This window comes from Hippocampus bargibanti, linkage group LG09 (genome assembly GCF_051943395.1).
Source record: "Hippocampus bargibanti isolate YZ-2025 linkage group LG09, ASM5194339v1, whole genome shotgun sequence".
In the NCBI taxonomy this organism is placed as follows: domain Eukaryota; kingdom Metazoa; phylum Chordata; class Actinopteri; order Syngnathiformes; family Syngnathidae; genus Hippocampus; species Hippocampus bargibanti.
Genome location: NC_142742.1, coordinates 9064997 through 9090000, shown reverse-complemented (window position 1 = coordinate 9090000; position 25004 = coordinate 9064997). Strand labels below are relative to the sequence as shown.

The window sequence follows — 25004 nt, the reverse complement described above, 5'->3', positions numbered from 1 at the left end:
TGACCGTCATCCCAAAATAATAATAATAATAATAATAATAATAATAATAATAATAATAATAATAATAATAATAATAATAATAATAATAATAATAATAATGATACTACTACTACTACTACTACTACTACTACTACTACTACTACTACTAATAATAATAATAATAATAATAATAATAATAATGATAATCATGATAATCATAACAATAATGATAATGACGATGATGACAATGATAATTATAATAATAATAAATCTTCAGCTGCTTTAGGCCATTGCTAATGTTGTTTGGGGGGAAATCGGACCGTTATCACAAAATGATAATGATGATAATGACGATAACAATGATAGTAATGGTAATAATGATGCTAATGATGACAATGATAATAATGATAATGATAATAATATATATATATTTTTTTATTCTTTTGACTTCAAGACGGCGCCGCGAGAGTGGCTGCCTTTCCAGCCGCTCCTGTATTTTGTTTTTCTACTTTCATTCCTTTCATAACTTTGCTGCTGTGAAATGTAAATTTCTCCACTGCGAGACTAATAAAGGCAAATCCAATCCAATCTAATAATAAATCTTCAGCTGCTTTAGGCCGTTGGGGGGAAATCGGACCGTTATCCCAAAATAATGATAATAATGTTAATAATGTTAATAATGCTAATAATGCTCATAATGATCATAATGATCATAATGATCATAATGATAATAATACATCTTCAGCTGCTTTCGGTCGTTGTTTACAACTTAGACCCACAGGGATGTATGTATAAATAAATAAATAAATAAATAGCGGACAGTTAGGATGGCAGAAAAAAATAATTGGCATCGCCCGACCCGCACTCTCGATGTCTTGCACACTGCACGAACCAAGACAAGGGCGCGTAAAATCCTTCTGGACCCTCTGCACCCTGCCCACCCCCTATTCCAGCGACTCGCCTCAGGCAGGCGCTTACGAGGCGCCTGCAGGCGATCCATGCACACCAAATCCAGCAGACATTTAAAAAGCTTCCTCCTCCGTCCCTGTTATCTCTCTCAACAAATGTATATAAAACTGTATCGTGCCTCTTTGCAATTTTGCTCAAACCTGTGGAACAGCATCCAGTTAAAATAATTTCAGCTCTAGCTCTGTGCTCACTTGAACCACTGTTACTGACCAATACAATCTCCAGCCTTTTGAGGCGCTCAAGGACATCTACATAATTGCACACGTGTTGTACCACAAATACAGCGACTGATCACTTTAAAATGTGTTCATTGATTTTCTGCACCAACTATACAACTGTTATCATTCTACCACTGATCACTTTAACGCTGCTTTATACTTTGCACACTTGTTTCTGAGAGGTACCACTTACCTTCCATACGTGTCAAGATTGTTTATGATAATACTAGAGCAGCATGTTCTACCGGAGACAAATTCCTTGTTTGTTCGACTCACTTGGCCAATAAAGATGATTCTGATTATGATTCCGAATGAATAAATAGATACATCAATCAATCAATCAATCAATCAATCAATCAATCAATCAATCAATCAATCAATCAATCAATCAATCAATCAATCAATCAATCAACCAACCAACCAACCAACCAATCAATCAATCAATCAATCAATCAATCAATCAATCAATCAATCAATCAATCAATCAATCAATCGATCGATCCATCGATACATCGATCGATCAATCAATACAAAATTTCCTGAATTCAAATGCACGCATGTGCAGTATTTTCTTTCGCAATATTTCAAATCATGAAAAACAATCCATTTGAAACATGTCGTCGACCTGCCGTCAGTTTAAATGGATGAGCCAATTGCTGTATTTAGTGGAAGTCAGGGCATTCTCAAACTGCATTGATAGAGCAACCCCCTTGAGATTAAATGGAGCTTTGGGGCTTCATAATTAAACACACAAATAGTGTGTGCGTGTGTGTGTGTGTGTGGGGCGGGGGGTGTTGGCCTGGGCTACAGATTAATTGCAGCTCGGAGCAATGCTGTGTGATTTGCTGTGCTGTCATTGATAAGCCATAACTTCACTTAGCCATAAAAATATACACACAAAATACGCCTTCCGGTAAGCCTAAAATACATTAGAAGTATTTTGTCACCTCTATCTCTGGAATTGTATTTTCTATTTCCTGAAACGTCATAGATAAGAATTACATATGTGGTTTTTTTTTTAAATGGGGGAAAATACAGCGTATCTCCAAAACCTGACTCCAGTGGACACGTTATCATGTGAAAAACAAGTCCAAGATGGCGCCCGAGTAGGCAGCCGTCGGCAAGTGCTCTCATGAGTCTTGCTTTTTTTTGTTATTTTTGTTTTGTTTTTGTGTTTTCTTTTGTCACTTTGTGTTGTTGTGCATCGTGTGGAACATACGGATTGTTTGTCAGCATTATTGGCCACGACATTCATCAAGGAGGAGACTGCGATGGGTGGTTGCCGCACAGTTTTTGATTGGTAGGAAATTTGTACGATCTGTATGTAGAACTGTTGCGGCTTGGAATTAAAGCGGATTTACGTGGGAAAGGAGATGTGAGACAATCTCTTTTCGTCAATGGATGCTACAGCTTCATGTTTGTTTCCAACATTTAGATTGTAGTAGACGTGCACATTCCACCATGACATCTCTGATCCACTGGTGAAAGAATGTTTTGATCCTCTCCTCTTTCATCAAGAACTGCTTCATGCAGCAAAGCGGGTGGATTGGATTAGCCTTTATTAGTCTCGCAGTGGAGACATTTACATTTCACAACAGCAAAGTTTTGAAAAGAAGAGGAAAGGAAAGAAAGGCGTAGAAAAACAAAATACAGGAGCTGCTGGAAAGGCAGCCACTCTCGCGGCGCAATCTTGAAGTCAAAAGAACAAAAAATCTAAATAACAAATATGACAGCACAAAGACACAGATAATCATTCATTCTTAAGATCTTTCTGCACCCTTCTTGTTTCATGAAGCAGTTGTAGTTGAAAGATGAGAGGATCAAAGCGTCCTTTTCACCAGTGGATCAAGGACGTCATGGTGGAATGTGCACGTCTGCTACGAGCTAAATGTTGAAAGCATACACAAAGCTGTAGCATCCATTGACGAAAAAAAGACTGTCTCACATCGCCTGTCCCACATAAATCCGCTTCAATTCCAAGCCGCGACAGTTTCACATACGCATCGGCGCTCTACGCTGACGCTCATTGAATGACTGTCTGTGTCTTTGTGTTGTCATATTATCGGTTATTTAGTTTTCTGTTCTTTTGACTTCAAGATAGCGAGTGGCTTCCTTGACAGAAACTCCTGTATTTTGTTTTTCTACTTCTTCCTTTCCTCTTCCTTTCATAAATTTGCTGCTGTAAAAGTTAAATTTCTCCACTGTGAGTCTAATAAAGGTGAATCAAATCCTGTCAAAGTTGCTTGTAAGGACACATGAAGCCATCTCTGAGTCATGCTCTTGACTATGAGTAAGAATGCTTTTTGTGATCATGTAATTAGATAAATATGGATTTGGATTTATCGACATGGCACTGTAGCACGCTGTTATATTGCGTTTTTTTTCTACGGTATTGATGATTTCTATCACGGTGACCTGTCATTTGTTGTGAATAGAAGTGGATTACAAGTCCCCACCGAAGGTCCGCATACCAATTGTACGATCAGCCACTGACAAAACGTGCCCATAGAATGTTAATGTTGGCTCTCTTTCACTCGGTTAAAAATAGCCCTTTCACGACTCTGCAATGAGCAAGTGCATGGCAACAGCAAAAGGTTCCCCATTTGTCTCCAGCACAGAACATGCACTACAAATCCATCCCGCTGCCCCCATTTTGTTTTTCCCAACTTTTTTTTTTTGCAGCAGATGCACATTGTTGAATGCACTCCATTGCAGGACAAAGTTGGGCGACTTCCCAATGAGGCGAACAGTCATCTTATTAGGAGGAGTGAGACTTTGATTTCCTGCCAGCGGCCGAGCGGCAGTGAGTTCGACGACCCTGCCAAAGACTCTTAGGAGTATTACAGGAGGAAACAATTATTTGCAGCCTTTCGCAACCTATGCGTGCTTTTTTGCTTTTTTTTTTCATTTTGTGGGGAGGCCATTTGATGCAGCAGTTTTTTCATAGCTCTTTCGCATTGTAATCATAACTTACATTATGTTTCAAGAAAGGAAGTCCAAGATGGCACAGAGTCGGCAGCTTTCAGCAAGTGCTCTCACGAGCCTTGCTTTTTTTTGTTGTTTTTGTGTTGTTTTTGTGTTTTCTTTTGTCACTGTGTTTTTGTGTGTCATGTGGAATGGATACGAATTGTTTCTCAGCATTTTTGGCCACAACATTCATCAAGGAGGAGACTGTGCAGAGCGGTTCCGCCTTTTTGTCAGCACGAATATGCCAGTACCATTTTTGATTGGGAGGAATGTCAGTATAGTTTGACTGGACAGCACAGTTTTTAATTGGGAGGAATGCCGGTATAGTTTGACTGGCCAGCACCATTTTTTGATTGGGAGGAATGTCTGTATAGTTTGACTGTTATTGCTGGACAGTTCTGGGGGCGATTGTGCTTTTTTTTGTGCCTGTAGTAGGCAACATTTTCACAGCCCCGCTTTGTTCAGCAAAAAGGTCAGTGCTGTTGGACAGTCTGCCGCTGGATGGCTTGAGAAACCCACGATGAGAAGAGAGGTACGGTAGCGCAGAGCGCAGGTGTGTTTTCTGTATTTTGAAGGTCCTGATATGTTTAACATTCCTGTTGTAGTAGAGCAAACATTATTACCATTATAATCCATATCGTCCCAACCGTAGAGCAAAAACATGTATATGTGTGTGTGTGTTTTGTGTCTTTTAAAGGTCCTGATATGTTTAACATTCCTGCTGTTAGTTGCAAATGTTAATTGCAGGCGTCATGTGATCAACAACCAAACTGGAATGAACAACTCAAGGCTCCTCAGTTTTTCTATATTTCAGTAGAGCAAACATTTTTACCCTCATAATCCATATCGTCCCCACTGTAGAGCAAAAACGTGTATGTGAGTGTGTGTATTTTAATGGTCCTGATATGTTTATCATGCCTGATGTTAGTTGCAGGCGCCACACGCTAAACGACCAAACTGTCATGAACAAGTCAAGGCTCGTCTGTGTTTCTATGAGATTTCAGCAGAGCAAACATTTTTCATTTATCATCATAATCCATATTGTCCCCACTATGTAAAAACGTGTGTATATATATATATATATATATATATATGTGTGTGTGTGTTTAGTGTATTTTAAAGGTACTGATATGTTTAACATGCCTGATGTGAGTTGCAGATGTTCGTTATAGGCATCCCGCGCTAAACAACCTAACTGTAATGAACAAGTCAAGGCTTCTCAGTTTTTCTGATATTTCAGTCGAACAAATATTTTTAATTCACCATCATAATCCATATAGTCCCCGCCACGTAGCAAAAACGTGTATAGGTATGTGAGTGTGTGTGTGTCTTCTGTATTTTAAATTTCCTGATATGTTGAACATGCCTGATGTTAGTTGCAGGCATCACAAGATAAACCACCAAACTGTAATGTCAACTGTAAAGTCAAGGCTCCTCGGTTTTTCTATGATATTTCAGCAGAGTAATCATTTTTTTAATTTCCATCTGAATCCTTGCAGTGTCATCACAGGTGCTTCCTGTCACCTCAACTGCGATAGGTTTTGTCACTCCTTGGCGCCGACCTTGCACGTCCTCTTATTCTTCTCTTAATTACGCCTCTGATTTCATTCTTATTGCAAAGGAACGCATCCCCGCCTCGCACTGCGCTTTCACCCGCCATGACATCAAACCAAACGGCGATGTCGCAAAGCCCGCTTCCAAGAGAAGGAAAAAAAATTGAACGCTGTCCCAGACAGGTGCTTTGAAAGGATGACAATGTTCACCTGCTTGGAATGTAATCACCTGTGTGTGCATGTGTGTGTGAGAAACAGCGTAGATGAATGGGCCGTGATGGGAACAGGCAATTATTCAACAAGAAGGATTGCTTCACATTTGCACAAAGCACAGTGGTGTCTGCACACCTTGTATTTTTTGGGACGCTCGTCTGATTTTGGAATTCTTCTTTCTTTTGTCGACCGTACAAAAATCTCTCGCTTCTTTGTGCGTTCTCCTCGTCACAAATCCACTGATTCGTGTTTTGTTTGGCTCTTACCGCAGCACTCTAAGATGGCTTAAAATGATTCCAAAGTTGTGTTTAGAGTAGGAGCTGGCCTCAAGCAAGTAAAATGTAGAGAGCAAGCTGTTCTGGAGAGACTCTCGCAACTTCCAGTAACACCCCTCCAGCTAAAATGAGCTCCTTGGTGGTGCATGTATATGTATATGTATATGTATATGTATATGTATATGTATATGTATATGTATATGTATATGTATATGTATATGTATATGTATATGTCGTCGTTTACGTAGCAGAGTCTTTACGAACTGAAACCTGAGGATTGCCGTATACAACGCAGTATGTCTGTCCACTCTGCTCTATGGGGCAGAAACATGGACCATATATCGCCGGCACATTACCACCCATGAGGCCTTCCACATTCGGAGCCTGCAGAAGATCCTTGGCCTGTCCTGGGAAGATCGAGTTCCCCATTCAGACATCCTTTCAGCGCACAAATTCCATCTGCGTGGAAGCGGCAGTTGCCAAGAAACACCTTCGGTGGATTGGACACACCATCCGCATGCCACTGCCTGCCCCGCCAAGTCCTCTAGGGACAGCTGAAAGACGCAAAGCGCTCTGCAGGGGGGCAAAAGTGACGCCGCAAGGACTACACCGGGGACCTCCTCAAACGAGCCAACATCAACACCGTGCAGCTCGAAACTTTGGCCTCCAACCGACAAACCTGGCATACCACTTGTGCCAGGATAGTCTCTGAAATACATCAAATCCACCAAGACAGACAATTAGAGAGACGCATTCAACGGCAACAGCGGGCGGCTGGTACCCCCCTACCATCCGTCTCCATGCCATGTTCCATCTGCGGACGTGTCTGCCCCCCCCCTCCCGCCCCAACATCCCCTCCCTTGGAGCAAGCGTCATCATTACCTATGATGGACAGCTAGTATATGTATATGTATACGCATATGCACATGCACACGTACACGTACGTATACATATACGTATGCACATACGTATACATATACGTATGCGTATACCTATGCATATGCATATACATATACATATACATATACATATACATATACATACTAATCAGAATCAGAATCATCTTTATTGCCAAGTATGTAGAACACACAAGGAATTTGTTTCCGGTAGAACACGCTGCACTTGTATCGTCGTCAAAAAAAACTGCTAAGTGGCACTATACAATTATAAATATATAACTATTTTATTCAAACGCCAAGGATGCATATAAACCCTCCCCCCTCCCCCCTCTCGGAAGAGCAGACCACAATATGGTTTATCTCCAGCCTGTGTACAAACCCCTTGTCCAGAGGCAACCAGCTGTGACCCGCACGATCAAAAGATGGTCCACAGAAGCTGAAGAAGCTCTGCGGGACTGTTTTGATTCAACCAGGTGGGAGCTCTTTACTGAGATTCATGGGGAAGACATTGACTCACTCACCAACACCATCACAGACTACATTAACTTTTGTGAACAAAACACCGTACCCACCAGGACTGTGCGGTGTTTTGCCAACAACAAACCATGGATTAATCCCGACATAAAAGTCCTCCTGAAGGAGAAGAAAAGGGCTTTTGTGTCGGGCAACAGAGAGGAACTGAAGGCCGTGCAGATCCAACTGAGGAGGAAGATCAGAGAGGGGAAGAAGGCCTACAGGATGAAAATGGAGGAGCAGCTGCAAGCCAGCAATGTCGCTGGTGTCTGGAAGGGCCTGAAAAACATCTCAGGCCACAAAAGCCCAGTGACATTGAACGAAAAAGACAAGGACTGGGCAGATGAACTCAACCGCTTTTTCAATCGGTTTGACAAGACGCCAGCCGCCCCCGGCCCACCGTCAACTTCACCTGTAGCTGCACCTGCACCAACTCTCACTGTGGCCTTACCCTCCCTGCCCCCTCTCACGACCAGCTTTCCACAACCAACATCTGCCCTCCCAACCGTTGCCACACCCTCAGCCGCCACTCTGCCTCCTGGTTCCTGCCTGTCTGTCACAACTGCGCAGGTGAGGAACCAACTGAGGAGGATGAAGGTGAGGAAGGCAGCAGGTCCGGATGACATCAGTTCCCGACTCCTCAAGACCTGCTCCGACCAGCTGTGTGACATTGTCCAGCACTTGTTCAACCTGAGCCTGAAGCTGGGCAGAGTTCCACAGCTGTGGAAAACGTCATGCCTGGTCCCAGTGCCCAAGATTGCCAACCCCAAAGAGCTCAACAGCTACAGACCGGTGGCACTGACGTCTCACCTGATGAAGACGCTGGAGAGACTCGTCCTCGCCCACCTGCGACCGCTGGCAAGCTCATCGCTGGACCCGCTGCAGTTTGCCTACCAGCCCAGCATCGGTGTGGAGGATGCCATCATCTACCTCCTCCATACGGCGTTGCTGCACCTGGAGAATGCTGGGAGCACGGTGAGGATCACATTCTTCGATTTCTCCAGTGCCTTCAACACCATCCAGCCCAGTCTACTGGGGGACAAGCTGCAGCATGCCGGAGTCGACCATCACCTCACATCCTGGATTACAGACTACCTCACAAACAGGCCACAGTACGTGAGGGTAAAGAACTGTGAGTCGGACAGGCTTCTCTGCAGCACCGGAGCGCCGCAGGGAACAGTCCTGGCTCCATTCCTCTTCACCCTCTACACCTCGGACTTCAACTACAACACCCCAACCTGCCACCTTCAGAAGTTCTCTGACGACTCAGCTATTGTCGGCCTCATTACTGAGGGAGACGATAGGGAGTACAGGGGACTGACAAAGGACTTTGTGGACTGGTGCCAGCAGAATCACCTCCAGATCAACACTGGCAAAACCAAGGAGCTGGTGGTGGATTTCTGCAGGAAACAATCGTCACCTGCACCATTGAACATCCAGGGTTCGGACATTGAGAGGGTGACCTCCTACAAGTACCTGGGTGTTACTCTCAACAATAAACTGGACTGGACAACAAACACGGATGCCCTAATCAAAAAGGGACAGAGTCGCCTCTTCCTCCTCAGGAAACTGAGGTCTTTTGGAGTTCAGGGGTCACTCCTAAAGACTTTCTATGACTCTGTGGTGGCATCAGCCATCCACTATGGCATTGTCTGCTGGTCAGGCAGCATCACCACCCGGGACAGAAAAAGACTGGAGCGCTTTGTCAAGCGGGCCAGTTCTGTCGTGGGCTGCTCGCTGGACTCTCTTGAGGAGGTGGGCAACAGACGGACGCTAGCTAAACTAAAAGCTATGACGGACAGCCCCTCCCACCCCCTCCTGCCCATCCTGACAGCTCTGGGTAGCTCCTTTAGCCAGAGACTATTACACCCGCGCTGCAAGAAGGAGAGGTACCGCCGCTCGTTCCTACCGACTGCTGTCAGGCTTCACAATTCCCAATGATCACATGTGAAAAAAAAAAAAAAAAAAAAAAAAACTGGACACTTGTAAATATGGGTTGTTGCAATATATCTAAATGCATCTCTTGATTCTGCACTATGTACAGTCTTGTTTATAGAACGGTTTTTGCACATCTACATTTGCACAGTATACAGTTGACATTTTTATTTTGTTATGCTTAGAATATCTTGTTTTCTATCCTTTCACTCCCACCCCAACCCCATCCCTCTTCAATTGCTGCTGTGGACTGCAAATTTCCCCATTGCGGGACGAATAAAGGTATTCTGATTCTGATTCTGATTCTGATTCTGATATACAGTTCCATTTTGGCTACTGTTGAAAGAGTTCAAAGAGTTAATGGCTTGGAGGAAGAAGCTGTTTAAATGTCTGCTGGATTTGGTACGCATGGATCGGTAGCGCCTGCCTGAGGGGAGTACCTGGAAAAGGTGGTGGGCAGGGTGCGGAGGGTCCAGTAGGATTTTCCGCGCCCTAGTTTGGGTTGGAAGTGATATGCGAAAGAGATGTTTAAGAATGTTCGTATAGCGAATTACCCCAACACATACATATGCATGTGCATGTGCGTGTGCGTGTGCATGTGTGTGCGCGTGTATGTGTATGTGTACGTGTATATGTATATATGTATATCTTCTTTTCCTTTCGGCTTTTCCCTTCAAGGGGTTGCCACAGGGAATCAGTGTCCTCCATCTTCAGAGGTTTGATCCACATGTTTGTTTTGGCCAAGCTTTTACGTCGGATGCCCTTCCTGACACAACCCTCTGTATTTATCCGGGCTTGGGACTGGCACAAGAAGACTTATGTCCCCTTGGAGCTACAGAACAAGCAACTCGCTCAGTAAAAGGCTCCCAAAATGGTCATCGGCACAGCAACAATCAAAAAAAGCAAAACTATACTCACCACTTGATGTCAATGCTCTGATCTTACCGTGAAATGGGCATCTCTTTTTGATAATAATGATAATAATAATAATGATAATAATAATGATAATAATAATAATAATAATAATAATCATAATAAAGGGTTTTAATCTTTTTCGATTTACGACCATTTGACTTTGGACCGTTTTGTCGGAACGGAACCCGTTTGTAACTCGGATGTTACTTGTATTTTTTTCCACTAATAGTCATCTGATCTTTTTCCCATTTTGCTGGCTCAAAACAAGTTTCAATCAAATGGATTTGTCAGGTTGCTATGACAACCTGACAAATCCAATTGATCCACGCTGCTTCTTTGAACAAGCCTTTGGCACGGCGGACTCTATCGAATTCGGACATGAAAGCGAGGACAAATCAGATGACCCCCCCCCCCTTCCTCCCATGCCCCCGTTTGCCCGTTTAGCTTGGCGTGGGTCAATATTCCCGCGCCCGGCTAATCATTTCCCATAGTCTCTTTTCATCGTGGTGTGTGCGGCGGGGCCGACAAGCACCCCCGTGGATCAAACTCGTGATGAGATTACGATCCACTTTAATCGAGATGCTCGAGTCACACGGATGGAGCTGGCTTGTAAGGGTCCATGCTCATCCTCTCCTCTTCCTTTCATAACTTTGCTGCTGTGAAATGTAAATGTCTCCACGACGAGACCAGTAAAGGTACATCCAATCCATCATTTAGGCCAGGGGTCGGGAACCTATGGCTCGCGAGCTATATATGGCTCTTTTGATGATTGCATATGGCTCGCCGATAAAACAAAATACATATTCTCGCTTTTTCGCCGTTCATTTCCTGTTGGGGCTGCAGTTGGCGGAAAGTGCAATTTTGATTGGATGATACTGGCCGTCATGTTGAAACAGGTAAACGCCCCTTTAAATTAGCCCAACAAGTAAAAAAAAAACGGCAAAATGTGCGAAGATGATGGCTTTAGGATCCAAGGAACTGCTTTTTGTAACCTGATTTTTTTTTACATACCAATGCTTCGTTAATTCTGTTAAATTTCATATGTTTTATAATGGCTGACTGTTTAAAAACTGGGGCAATAAAAAACCCAAAACAATAGAGTACATCCCACAAAAGCTGAATCGATGTCTATCTCGTAAAAGAAGTATGCCGTAGGAGATCAAACTTTGGATCCTAAACGGTTTAGTTGTACGCCGTCTGCGTGGGAAATTGACACACACACACACACACACACACACACACACACACACACACACACACACACACACACACGTTTCCCAAATCCGCACGACCTTCATGCATCTTGTCTGAGAGTCTTGGTGGGAAGTGTTTGTTCTTCCCACAGCGATGAGGATTAAACATTTCTTGTTGACTATGAAACACAAACAACCTCTTAACATCTGTACTGAGAAAATCTCCAAAAGCAATGTCTGTAATAACGCCTGCCCGGCCGCCCGGGGCGTACAACTTTTACGCCGGGCGTACAACTTACAAAACGTCTCTGCCCGGGTGGCTGACAACTTCTTCAAGAGAAAAAAAAAAAACAACAACAAAAAACAACTAGTTTTTTTTTTTTTTCAAATCACACGTTTGCTTTATTCAATAAAGCAAACGTTTGAACGAAGATTTCGAAATTGGAATAAATTAATCTTTGTTCGGTTTGGAAATTTCTGAATTTCAGTCCGTTTGGAAATTTGCATACTCAACACGGCAACCAATCAGAAGCCTGGTTCATGCTTCCGGACTTTCCCAAGCATTATAAGGTCATGCATTTGCATATCATTTTCCAAAGTAGATGCACAGAACCTCAGCCCCAGAAGAAAGATTCAAAAGAAGCTAACGAAATTTATGACGCGACGAAACATAAACGTACATTATCCCGTGACTGTAAAGTGTACTTGAGAGTTTTGAAAGGCGCTTAGAAATTAAATGTAATATTATTATGATTCAAAGCATGGTGGAAAGAGTAGTTCACGTGGCTTGTAGCAGGCGACACCACACAAACATTGCATTGTGCACCATGACGAAAGGTGAATGGACAAACGACAACTGGAGCAAAATAATCAGCAAGGGATATTTACCATAAATTAAGCAAGGGAGTATTTGTGGTAGGTACATCCTTAAAGGACAACCGACGCCTCCGGACAAGTTGTGTCCATAATTTGTAAAATCACTTCAAATGACTTCTACTGAGCGTATTTTACAAAGATTCCATCACATATACAGTAAAGTCTCGTTATATCGATATTCTCGGGAGTCGGAAAAAATATTATATATATATATATATTATATATTATATATTATATATTATATATTATATATTAAAATATATATAACCGGACTATCGATATATCCGATATATCGTAAAAGACTGGAACTTTGCCGGGGTATAAAAATAATATCGTAATAAGCAGTACTATCGATATAACCGATATCGATATAACCGATATCGATATAACGAGACTTTACTGTAGCTATATTTTATGTTTTAAGACTTGCGCTGAATATTCAGGAAGTCTTGTTTTCGAGTTGATGACGATGCCTGACGTGACGTCACATCTGGAACGCCCCTGACCGAGAAAGCGACACACAATGCATTTTGGGTACTTTGTTTGGTCTGAATACTTCGAGTTGATCTGTGTTGATGGCGAAATCAGAAGGAAAACATAAATAACGCCATGGTGAATCGTTGTGTGTTGCACCAAGACAACTATTTGATATTCGCTGACACAAATTCCCAACAGACAAATCAGCCCATTTCCAACAGATCTTGGGCGCCATTTTGTACATTTTCTGGGACGCTACATTGGAGTCCTGGCGGCTCGAATTTATACGGGAGGACTTCTTTAATCGATTGCAAACATTTATGCTTTCCTCTTCAGAACTATTTGAATCATACATAACTGGATGAGTAACAAGAAATGTTAAGTCTCCTACCGTCCTGTGCATCTTGTCCTCCAAATCTTGATTGATCCTCTGCAGAGCCGCATAGCTGCTCTGGATCCTAAACAAAGAAACAAAACAGTTGCAGCCGTCTTACAATACAAAGCACACAAATGAACTAGTAATCTGCGCGTATGTTTTTCTTATTTTTAGTTTGTAAACCAAAGGCAGATCTTCAATGACTGCTTTTTAATGGATGACATCTGCTGCACGATTTACTCAGGTTTGAAAAAGCAAATCTGCTCCAGATGAAACGTAGTGAATTGATGCTTTGCAAAGAATTATGCGTAAATATTTAACGAGGAGACATCAGTAAGTTTGTGCAGCATGTTTGAGCTCTTTTGTTTCACTTTTCTTCTCCTAAAAGAGAAGGAAGCAAAAAATAAAATGATAACTGGCCTCCATTTTACTCTATGCGTCTCTGCTCCAAAGCTTTTTTAACTCATTCACTGCCATCCCTGAATGTATACAGGAATTGCAAATATGACACAGCAACATTCCCGAATTTGTTCGGGTTTTAGTATTTCTTGCGGTAGTGTCAATAAAGTGCTGGTCAGACCTCTGGCAATGTTTTTTTTCAATTACACAAGGGGGCAGCATTTCCCCCTTTTCTATTTTAGCGCTTTGTTCTAGCTTCAGCTGTTGCTAAAGCGCTACATAAACCAATATGTGTATGCATTGCATTGTATTTTGAACAGCTGTCTTCATTTCAAAATCCTATAACTCCAGACCCATACAATTTAGGAATTAACTCTTTGTTTCTGATGAAAGAAGAGAGTAATGTTTCTTACACTGCATTGAATGTTTACATAGTCCTAAAATTCAATATTCTGTGGGTTCTTGAATTCAATATTTTGTGGGTCCTGGTATTCCAGTGACAATGACAAAAACCCTGGCACTGAAGTGCACACATTTTTGCACATCATCTGCCAGTGAATTATTATTATTATTATTATTATTATTAGTAGTAGTAGTAGTAGTAGTAGTAGTAGTAGTAGTAGTAGTATTTTTAGTATTATTATTATTATGATTAAACTATACAATCATTGATTGTATATTTTGCGGACCCCCTAGTTACGGTCAGGTGACCCTGGTTTTAGTACCGTCAAGCTTTTATGACTCTGAGACAAATTATTTATTATTGAGGTCAACCAATGTCGCCTAATATATATATATATATATATATATATATATATATATATATATATATATATATATATATATATATATATATATATATATATGTGTGTGTGTGTGTGTGTGTGTGTGTGTGTGTGTGTGTGTGTGTGTGTGTGTGTGTGTGTGTGAGACTCAAGAGGTACTTTTTGTCGTTTAACAGAAGTATACTATAAAGGCTTAGGTATAGGAAGTCTGAATAAGAGCTTCCCCGCTGGCTATATGTTAAATTTAGCGACATGATGGTATCATCGATGGAGGAAGAAATAATTTTATACGACTTAATCTTTCTACAACAAGGAGCACTAAGAGCCACACGAGCGCAGCTCTTATTGCTGGTCACAAATGAAAACTCAGTGCCTTAATGGCCGCTCTCCCCGCACTTGTTTGAGCTCCATCAATTTAGCGTTGACACCTCGTCCCTGCCTTCCCGCCCACCACTGCCACCGTCGCCACGTGTTCATTTACTTGCCTCCCTCACCCTTCTCCAACCTCTCTCAGGTCGTTACTCCATCATTTTTGTCTGTGGCTGATTCATGGATTCATTAAAGAAAAAAAACACACACACACACACACTGAGGCACCTAAAGCGGTGGGGTGAACAACGTTATGGAGTGGTAAAGAAAAACACTTTGTTGAGATCTTGACAACAAAGTGTGGCCCTCTTCTTCCATTAAGACTGTGCCACGGTGTACTGTGAAAGAGTACACCGATGCTTCCTAAAGTCCTAACCAAAATTTTAAATCGTCCCATGTAAACCACTATAACAATAATTACTTTTTGACTTCAAATTTGAAAACTAGTTCCTCATTAATTTGTTGTGGAGGGAATTAAACATTTTAATGGTTTCCCCAATTTCATAACGGAGTCAGTATGTGTCAATTTATGTTTCGGACTATGGTATAAAGTAGAACAACAGAGTTTGTACCTTCAGCAGATCAAAATATTGAGGAATTGGGAATGGTGTGGGGTCCTGTTTGTTGATTAAAATTAAAAAAAGTTGTAATGTAATTCGAGGAAAAGGTTTCTTCAGCCTTCATCTGTACGTCTTTGGAGGTGTTGGACGTTTCGCTCCTCATCCGAAGAGCATCGTCAGTGAACTCAAGTTGTGCTGGTAACCCCTATATATTGAACACCTAATGGACAGAGGTGGCTGTGCCAGTGCTCTGCTCTGATAGATCCCTGTGCAGGACCCCTGCTCTGATAGGTCCCTGCCCCAACGGTTGGGCCCTAAGTTAGGCCGATACCACATAGTCTTAGTCATGCTAATGAGGTAAAACCAGATCAGGGATAGAACAATAGAGGTAACCAGATAGGCTTCAGGGAGTGGTCCACTGCTCCCCCAACCTTAGGGCCAGGGTTCCGAGCACAACTTTAATTTGCAGACGAAGCTCTTCGGTTGAGGAGCGAAACGTCCGACACCTACGAAGAAGTACAGATGACGGCTGAAGAAACCTTTTCCTTGATGGACCACGACTGAGAGCCTACACAGAGATATTGTAACGTAATGTATTCATATCCTATTAGGCACACTTACAGGGATATTTGAGGGTTTTTTTCAGGGAGGCGGGCCGACATTTTCTCGAAGCGGCGCTGCCTATAAAATCCGACAATACTTGAACGCACCTGCGTAACTTCTCCGTAAACTTCTCCAGCTCCTCCTGGGCCCGCCGCAGTTCCGTCTCTAGGTACTGACGGGTTGAGTCGAACTCGCTCTCCACCATCTCTAGCTTGTGCGTAGTGTACGACAGCCGCTTGCGGAGATCCTCCTTGTGGTCGTGGAAAGAGCTGAGAATGGCAAAGGGGAAGCGAGAAGTTAGGAAGTTGTTCAGTGAGCCGAGCAGAGAAGAATAGGTGGAGTAAACAGGAAGGTGCGTGTGTGTTTGTTTGTGGATGGAGCGTTATTCAGTCTGGAAGTGAGAGCAGCGACAGAGGTACCATGAAGGAGATGGATCGACCAGGAATACAAATCAGGAAACGTTCACAGGGAGGGGAACCGTACTGAGAAACAACCTCCCTCAGAGGTGCAGTGGTAATTTCTATTCCAACAACCTGCCTGTTGAATTTCTCAGACAATGGAAAATACTGTTGACTGACCCTATGCGAATCCTGAACATCACCACTTTCTGTACACTTATACCGAGGGTGTCAAACTCATGTTTTGGCGTCGGCCACGTTGGAGTTATAATTCCCTCTCGGGGGGATGTTATGAATTTGGGGAAGCCATTACAATATTTCAGCCCCTCCATAAATTATATACAGAGCACACAAGAAATGAATGACGAGTTTTCAAATCCGAAGTCAAGAATATTGACTGCTACAGACGCTCCACACCTTACGAACGAGATAGGTTCCGAGCGGTCGTTCGTAAGGTGTAATCTTTTTTGTATGTTGCTTCAGTGCTATATTTTGTATAGAATGTATGTTCAAAGGACAACCAACCTCACTTTTTTGTTTTTTGACTGACACCAGAAAAACGCTTTATAGCATCTAAAAGAGCCAAAACACGCAGTCTAATATATTTAGTCAAAGGCAAAACACAGATAAAAATGACTTAAAGTGTCCAAAATCTGCAAAAAGTTGAGCTGCGAATTGGGCATTTTCAGAAAGTCCCGCCCCCAGTTCGTAACGTCACGCCAAGACGTCTTGCATTGCTAGTGAATCAAAACAATGGCTTCATATTCGGAGAATATGCTTTCTTGTTACTCATCCGGTTAAGAATATGATCCAAATAGTTCCGAAGAGGAAAGAATACATGTTTGCAATCGATTAAAGAATTTATTTGTGCCATTTTGAGGCAACATTGGGGCGAAATCTCTCACCCAAAAAAAGAGGCACAAAATGGTGACCTCCTGTGGCCACCTCCATTTCCATAGGCTAATAAATTCCTTTTATGGCGCTTGGATGCCCTCTTCTGGCCTTCTGGCGGCTTTTGGGTGCAACACAAGGTCCCCAGACCAAACAAGTACAGCAAAATACATTGACGTGATGGAAGCACAGCTACAAATCGTCTGTTTTACGGTCAAGGGCGGTCCTTTGCTGACATCACATATGGACTCGTCACCAACTCAAAAACAAGACTTCCTGAATATTCAGGGTGAGTCTTAAAACGCAAAATATAGCTATATACGGTGGAATCTTTGTAAAATACGCTCAGTAGAAGTCATTTGAAGCCATTTTACAAATTATAGACACAACTTGTCCGGAGACGTCGGTTGTCCTTTAAGTAAAACACTGAACGGGGAAGTATAAAAAATTGACACTCTAACAAGCGTAAAATAAATTCACACCTACTGTAGTATGATGACATATACCCTTTGGTCTTCAGTAAGTCATTACTGCAGGTGTTAGCACGTAATTACTGAATTACGTGCCAGCTGCCATTACTGTTATGCATTGCGTACTCCTGGAGCGTCAACTGGGAAGAGGGATTTCCTCCCCGCCCACATACTTTACGGAGCCAATTGTAAGCGAGCTCGGCGGATCGGGCCCTGAACTTGTGGCAACACTTCAGGCAGAAGTGCTGACTGGTCAGCCTTGGTGTCCGTCGCGTAAACATGCAGCCCTTGTTACCTCTAATGTGTCTGTGTGTGTGCGTGAAGCACAGTACACGGCCAATTGCAAGTGAGCTCGGCCAGAAAAAAGGCGCGCAATACAAACTCTAACTTACAGCATCTCTGTCCGAACATACCTGGAAAAATGTTTGTATGTACCGTTATTCGTACCTCGAATGTTTGTAAGTTGGGGAGCATCTATATTGTGGTTTTCATTCGACAATTTGAACATTTGTTCGGGATTTTAGCAAGCATCATGGAAATTGACATACTTGATTTGCTTTCGCAGGCCGAATAAAATGATGTGGTGAGCCAGATCTGGTCCCCGGGCCTTGATTTTGACACCTTTGCTTTATACATGACGATCCGGTAGGGGTTTCGTGTCGTCAGTGAGGAGTGTCTGTACTGTAATACGTATTTTTATGAACCCTATTTGTAATTTAACCTGTGGCACTTGTGGTTTGTAGTTTTCTGTACTGTACTGGATCATCATACTGAGAACTCTGATGTTTATTGTATCATTGAATTACTCATCTCGTACTGTATAAGCACTTTGCAAAGTGCACTTCGGCGCAACAAAAGGAGGCTCGGGAAGCCGCCGACCTCTGTCAAGGCTTGAGGCACTCCCACATTTTGACACTGTGAGCATTGAGCCCCGGTTTTTGTACTGTAGATGCTTGACGTGGCCCAAGGGGCGCAACGCCGTGCAGCTGAGCTTGGCGCACTAACGCCTGTCGTGGCGTGGTGGAGCGATTTCCAGCACGGAGGGGAAAATCAAAGCGGTGTCTGAACGACTTAAAGAGAGATACGAGACAGATGACAAAATCGTTGTACTAAATTCATCCTGTCTACTTGATAACTAATGTTAAGCAGATTCCTTACTTACAGACAGTGTATTGCGGAAGTAGTCGCCGAAACATGTCAGGTATTTGAACACCGACAATACACTGTCTGTAAGTAAGGAATCTGCTTAACATCAGATGACAAAATGATGTGGTAAAAGAGAGACTCAAATATGAGCCTAACTCACCCCCCCCCCCCCCAAGCTGCTGTCCACTAGCGTAACAAAAGACTACAGGCTTTTTATTGTATTGTATAGTTGATTGACAGCCAGCACCATTGAGCAATTTTCTAAATTGTTCTTAAAAGCCAGCAAAAGCAAACATCCATTGGAACGGTTCTTTCCAGAATACTAGGCAAAAACCACTTCTGAGAGTGAACATGAACTAAAATGGTTTCAAAATATGACTAAGACATAGTTAACGCGTAGATTTACATTGGACAATTTCCCAAGTTCGATTTGCTTTCACGGGCCGTAGAAAATGATGCGGCGGGCCAGATTTGGCCCCCGGGCCTTGACTTTGACACCTGTAATATAAATGATATACTGCACATCTAATTTTTAAATTGAGTAAATGTGTGTTTTTTTAAAACGTATTAACTGCCATTCACAAATTTATTCAGGAATTGAAAATATGATGGGTGCCGATAAAGCGCTGGCCTGACCTCTGGCATTGTTTTTTTCCCTTCCACAAGAGTGCAGCATGTCCCTTTTTTCCATGTTAGCGCTTTGTTCCAGCTTCAGTTGTTGTTAAAGCGCTATATAAACCAAGATGTATGTATTGCATTGTATTTTGGACAGCCGCCCTCATTTCAAGCTCATATAACTCCAGACCCATATCATTTAGGAACTATTTTTTTGTCTGACGAAAGAATAGAGTCTAAGGTTTGTAAAGCTGTATTAAATGTTTATGTAGTCCTAAAACTCAATATTCTGTTGGTCCTGGAATTAAAGTGGCAATGAAAAAAACCCTGGCACAAGATTGGACACATTTTTGCACGTCTGGCAGTGAATGAGTCAAAAGTTAAATGAGCTTCATTTCTATGTATTGTTTTTTTTACATTGTACACAACTATAATGTATTGGGAAATAATATAATTGTAATGTGTATTTATCACATATACATTACATATTGATGCATTTTTATGCTTCATAAAATATGGATGTCTAAATTTTGGATTGGGTTGGATTTGCCTTTATTAGTCTCGCAGTGGAGAAATTTACATTTAAATTTTGGAGGGGGGCTTGGAACGGATTAGAAAATGTACATGCAAAACATGTCTCTACTTACATTTTAGTTCATAAGTAGAAGTACCACAGTTTTTTTAATTATTTTGGGGCCATTCTAATCATAATTTGCTCAATTAAAAAAAAACAGATGGAAGAAAGAAAAAAGTGACAAATCGCACTTCCTCAGCTTCCTCCCACATGATGTTTAAATATGTCGAAACACTTGTTGTGAATGTTGCCATTCAGCTGCTTTGTTATAGACCAGCAAGTATTAAAACAGAGAGTGTTTGGACTCGAGTAAGAGTCGGTTTTGCCTCCGATTTGCCATGAGTGGCGAGGATGACAAATGGCGATGAAAAGATGCCACATTAACTTGAAATGGCTTTTTAATGCCATTGACTCCCCACAGTGAATTTGTTCCCATTCGTCCTAGTGGATGAAATGGATCCCGCCAGCCCCCTCGTAGTCATGAGGAACGCGTCTTACCTTCTTTTTTGATGTTTGAAACCATTTCTCGGGCTTTTGATGGCTGTTTTGCCAATGTATATCTTTTTCATAACTTTGTTCGACTCGCTTGCTGTTGCTGCTGGCAAGATTGAACTTTAAACAAAAAACAAAATCACTTTTAAGTTTTGTCCGGGGAGGCAGACAGCAGTTGTCTATCTGGGATGACCCTGGCGAGAGAGTAGAAATGGGGGGAAACAAAACAAAAACAGCTTTTGAGGCGACACACAGTTGGCAGAACATTTTGTTTTGGTTGAGCAAAGACGATTTGTCTTTGTTTGAGTGCTTTCGTAAAAGCTCTTCAAAGTGTGCGTAGCAGCAGGTGTGAGTCAAGAGAGGTTATGATTCTTTTCTGTTTAAGTTTCCATTTGAAAATATTGTAGTCATGCAATTATCCAGAATATTTCAAAGCCTTCAAAAACGTCATGCAGTAAATGCATGCAATTTAGAATCTTAAAATCTTAAATAAGTGGAAAAAGCAGTTACCGTTTATGAAAAGACTGAATATATAACTGTTCTTATTTTTTTTTTTAAGATACTGTATGTCCCGTATTTTCTGCTGTATAAGGGGCACCCAAAAGCCTTAATTTTCCCCAAAAGAGGATAATAATAATAATAATACATTTAATTTATCAGCGCCTTTCAAAACTCTCAAGGACACTTTACAGTCACAGGATATTTTTTCTGCGGGTGAGCAGCAGCAGCCACACGCGCCAGCGTTCACTCAACCCGGAAGTAATAAAGATATAATGTGGTGTGCCTTATGCAGTATTTGAAAAATGTTTATATATTATACAGTATTTGGAAAACCTTTTTCATTCATTCAAGTTGCGCCTTACAGTCCGGTTCACCTTATATATGGAAAAGTTTGAAAATACACCATTCATTGGGGGTGCACCTTATACTCCCGTGTGCCTCATACACCAGAAAATCTGTTTTTTTTTAAGATAAAATTGTGTACCATATTCATATATTTAAATTACAGCTTTTTCTGCATCATGACGTGGACGAAAGTGATACAATCTGTAATATTTCTGAGGGGAGAGGGAAAAATAAAATCCCATTTTATATTTTTATTTTTAATCTCAAGAGGACGTCTTTGGTGACAGGACGGGGTTTCTGCCCTTAAAATAAAAAAAATAAAAAAATGTTGTATTTAAACCGGTACAGGAGTATAAGGCACACCCCTATACTACGGTGCGCCTTATACACTGGAAAATACAGTAATGATTGTAATTATTATTACATAATGTAATAAAAATTAAGACACATTTTTAAATGTGTGTGTGTGGGGGGGGGGGGTCTGAATTATAATTATTATTGGTAATATGAGGTATAAACCAATTCTGTGAAAAATGTATTCTTTTTTTTTTTTTTTTACTACTATAACAGATTAGTGTATTGCAAAAAAATAAAGTTAGTTTGTTTGCGATATTTTGCAGGGGGGAAAAAGTCTAGAAAAAAAATGGGGGTTTAAATAAGTGTGTCCTATGACTGCTTTTAAAAATACAGAAGCATGAAAAAAGACTGTCGGCTGATATTAAGGTAAATAAAGTGATGTTAAAAGCCTCAACATGATCAAACTGTGTTCAGGCATTGACAGCAATATGTACAGGGAGCGTCAATGGAAGAATAAGTACTCATTAAAAAAGGGGGGGGTGGATACTGACTGTATGTCAAAACGTGTTGACAGGAAGTTGAACAAAAGCTGACCTAAGCTAACCTCAAATGAATTACAAGACAGAAAATACATTTTTTTTTCCTCCTTCAAGGCGGTATTTCATGAAAAGAGGCACGCTTCCTACAGACATATTGAGCTATATTGACTGGCGGAGTGCAGAGGTCATTCTTCCAGTACATCCATGCGATGATGAATACGTGCGCGTGCATATGTTGGCCTACCTTGAGCAAACTCGATAAACCAGCAAGAGTTAATGTAAAAAAAAAAAAACAAAAGAAAAAAAACAAACAAACAAACAAACCCCTCAAAAAAAATCTAATTGCGTTCTCACTTTCTGCTGCTATATTTTATGAACCCAGTGATTGGAAATTGTCCAAACTTCTGACTCTAAGTGAAACAGCTAGCTCATGACAAGGAAATTGTTTGGTATCAAAACAAAAATAGAGTTCCACTGTAGACAAGGAAACATGTTTATAATTCCCCACCCAAAAACTACAAAACTATTTTATGTATTTCTTTCTTTTTTTGTCAGTGTTTGTGGAACCGATAGTATGTAAACAACATGGAATTGTACAAAAATGGAGCATCATGGACGATATCTGTTTGTCAAAGGCACCAGCTATCTTGATCGCTACTTTACAATCTTTACTGCAGCTACAGCAGTGACTGAGACTCATGTAACCGATCTCTTGTTTCTATTTATAGTTGTATTTTATTTATTGTATACTATTTGTGATTGTATTTTATTTATTATAGTACCGATGCCTGTCTGTTGTAAAGTGTCCTTGAGAACTTTGAAAAGCGCTAAAAAAGAAATTTATTATTATTATTATTATTATATTATTATTATTATTATTATTATTATTATTATTATTATGAAAAGTGTGGTGTGATTTACAGTAAATGGCGGACTGTAAGTGGCGGACTGTAAGTGGCGGACTGTAAGTGGTGGACTGTGAAGGCCTGCAATGCCTTCTCTGCTGGCCTAAAAATATCTGAATCACGGACTGATGTTAACTATATTTTGTCCATGAATTCTTATCAAATAAATCCAAATTGTCTTTCAGCTTCCTTTCATTACTTTTCCCCTGTTGCGCTGCTTCTACACATGCGTGTTTTCGTATTTAAGCATTTAACCAATCACATTTCAGCTATCATTTGTTACCAGGTTCAGAAATCTACCTGGACGCCTTCACAATAAGTTCTGCGGGTCCTGTCGCATCAAATGTGTTAACCAATCAGACTCCGAGTTGGCAACCCAAAAGGAGTACCAATGCCTTCTTGAAGGCACTGGTAAACGTCAGAGTTTTCGCGAACTATGACTAGCTCGTCACTAGCCAATCATAGTTTGCGAAAACTGCTCTGATCACAAGACGCTAGTGACACGAGCATACTGGCCAGAGCTAGCACACAGAGCTGTATTAGCAAATACATTGTTTTGATTCAATCATAGTTTTGTCAACCCACAATGGCTGAAGGACGATAAGAAATGGATTTGGTTGGAGATTTACAGTTAAAGCCATTCTCAAGATGGACTTTTCAATAAAAAATGGATATCATTACGAAAGGTTGGTCAATTATTTCCTGGCTAATGGTACTATCTAGTGAACTTGTAGTAAATCACACCGGACTTTTTTCAGTCTGGATTGATTCAAAAGTAGCAATACTGAAGGCCTAGCGATGAAATCCACTGCCCGCCAATGGATTTACTACAAGTCTACTAGAGGGTACCATTAGCCAGAAAATAAGACCCGCGAGAAGGTCTTTGTGTCTCCACCTCCAAATCTGATTGGTTAAAGCAAGTTTTATCGACACTTATTTTATGCTCCACGGCCCGCAGAACTGATTGTGAAGGCATCCAGGTAGGTTTCTGACCATGGTAACAAATAATGGCTGAATTGCAATTGGGAAAAAGACATCTGGAAGTAGCACAACAGGGTAAAGGCAACGAAAGGAAGCTGAAAGACAATTTGGAATTATTTCATAAGAATGGACAAAATATAATTCACATCAGTCTCAGATATTTTTAGGCCAGCAGAGAATGCCTTGAAGGCCATGTCGGTCCACCGCTGCGATTCGGTGATGAAATGTAAAGTTGACTCCCATCCTGTGGGATTCCCCAATAATATCAAAGTGAAAGCGAGGGCTGAATGTGGCCCGCCAGCCGCCCGTTGCCCATTCATGATATACAATTTTCGGCAGGTGAAAAGCACGACATACAAACAGGCTTGGCCCTGAGTCCCAACATTTATCTTCTCTTGCAGAGTGTCGCCATTGCGCCTGGACGACAAATACATGTAATGGCCTGTCGCCTTTCCTTAATGGCACCGCAATTTTCTTTTTAATCTTCCTCCGACAACGGCTACGGAAAGAAAATGGTCTTCGATGTGTTTTTATGTGTATATATATGCGTTGGGATTTTGTTCAGTAGTGTTACAGATTTAAGCAACTTTTTCTTGTAGCCATACTTTTCTTGGCCCATTATTATTATTTCAAAATGGCCAAACAATGCCCTCATACTAATAATTAATTCAACTTTCCAGAAGATATTCATCCAAAATGGCATGCTGGGTATTTCAGCAACTCATCCGCGTCTTCTCTTGAACAGCATAGTAAGCATATGAAGACATAAATTCAAA

The 25004-nt window shown here is 41.4% G+C and overlaps 1 protein-coding gene across 2 annotated transcripts in view; it reads right to left on the bottom strand.

Moving 5' to 3' along the window:
- begain (brain enriched guanylate kinase associated) overlaps positions 1 to 25004 on the bottom strand; it is a 67296-nt gene that overhangs the window by 21861 nt on the left and 20431 nt on the right. For both annotated transcript variants that reach the window (XM_089005142.1, XM_089005143.1), the window contains 2 exons: positions 16182 to 16343; positions 13374 to 13440 (listed from right to left, as the gene is read on the bottom strand). In XM_089005142.1, coding sequence (XP_088861268.1) covers positions 13374 to 13440; positions 16182 to 16343 — 229 coding nt within the window. The remainder of the gene's footprint in view (positions 1 to 13373; positions 13441 to 16181; positions 16344 to 25004) is intronic.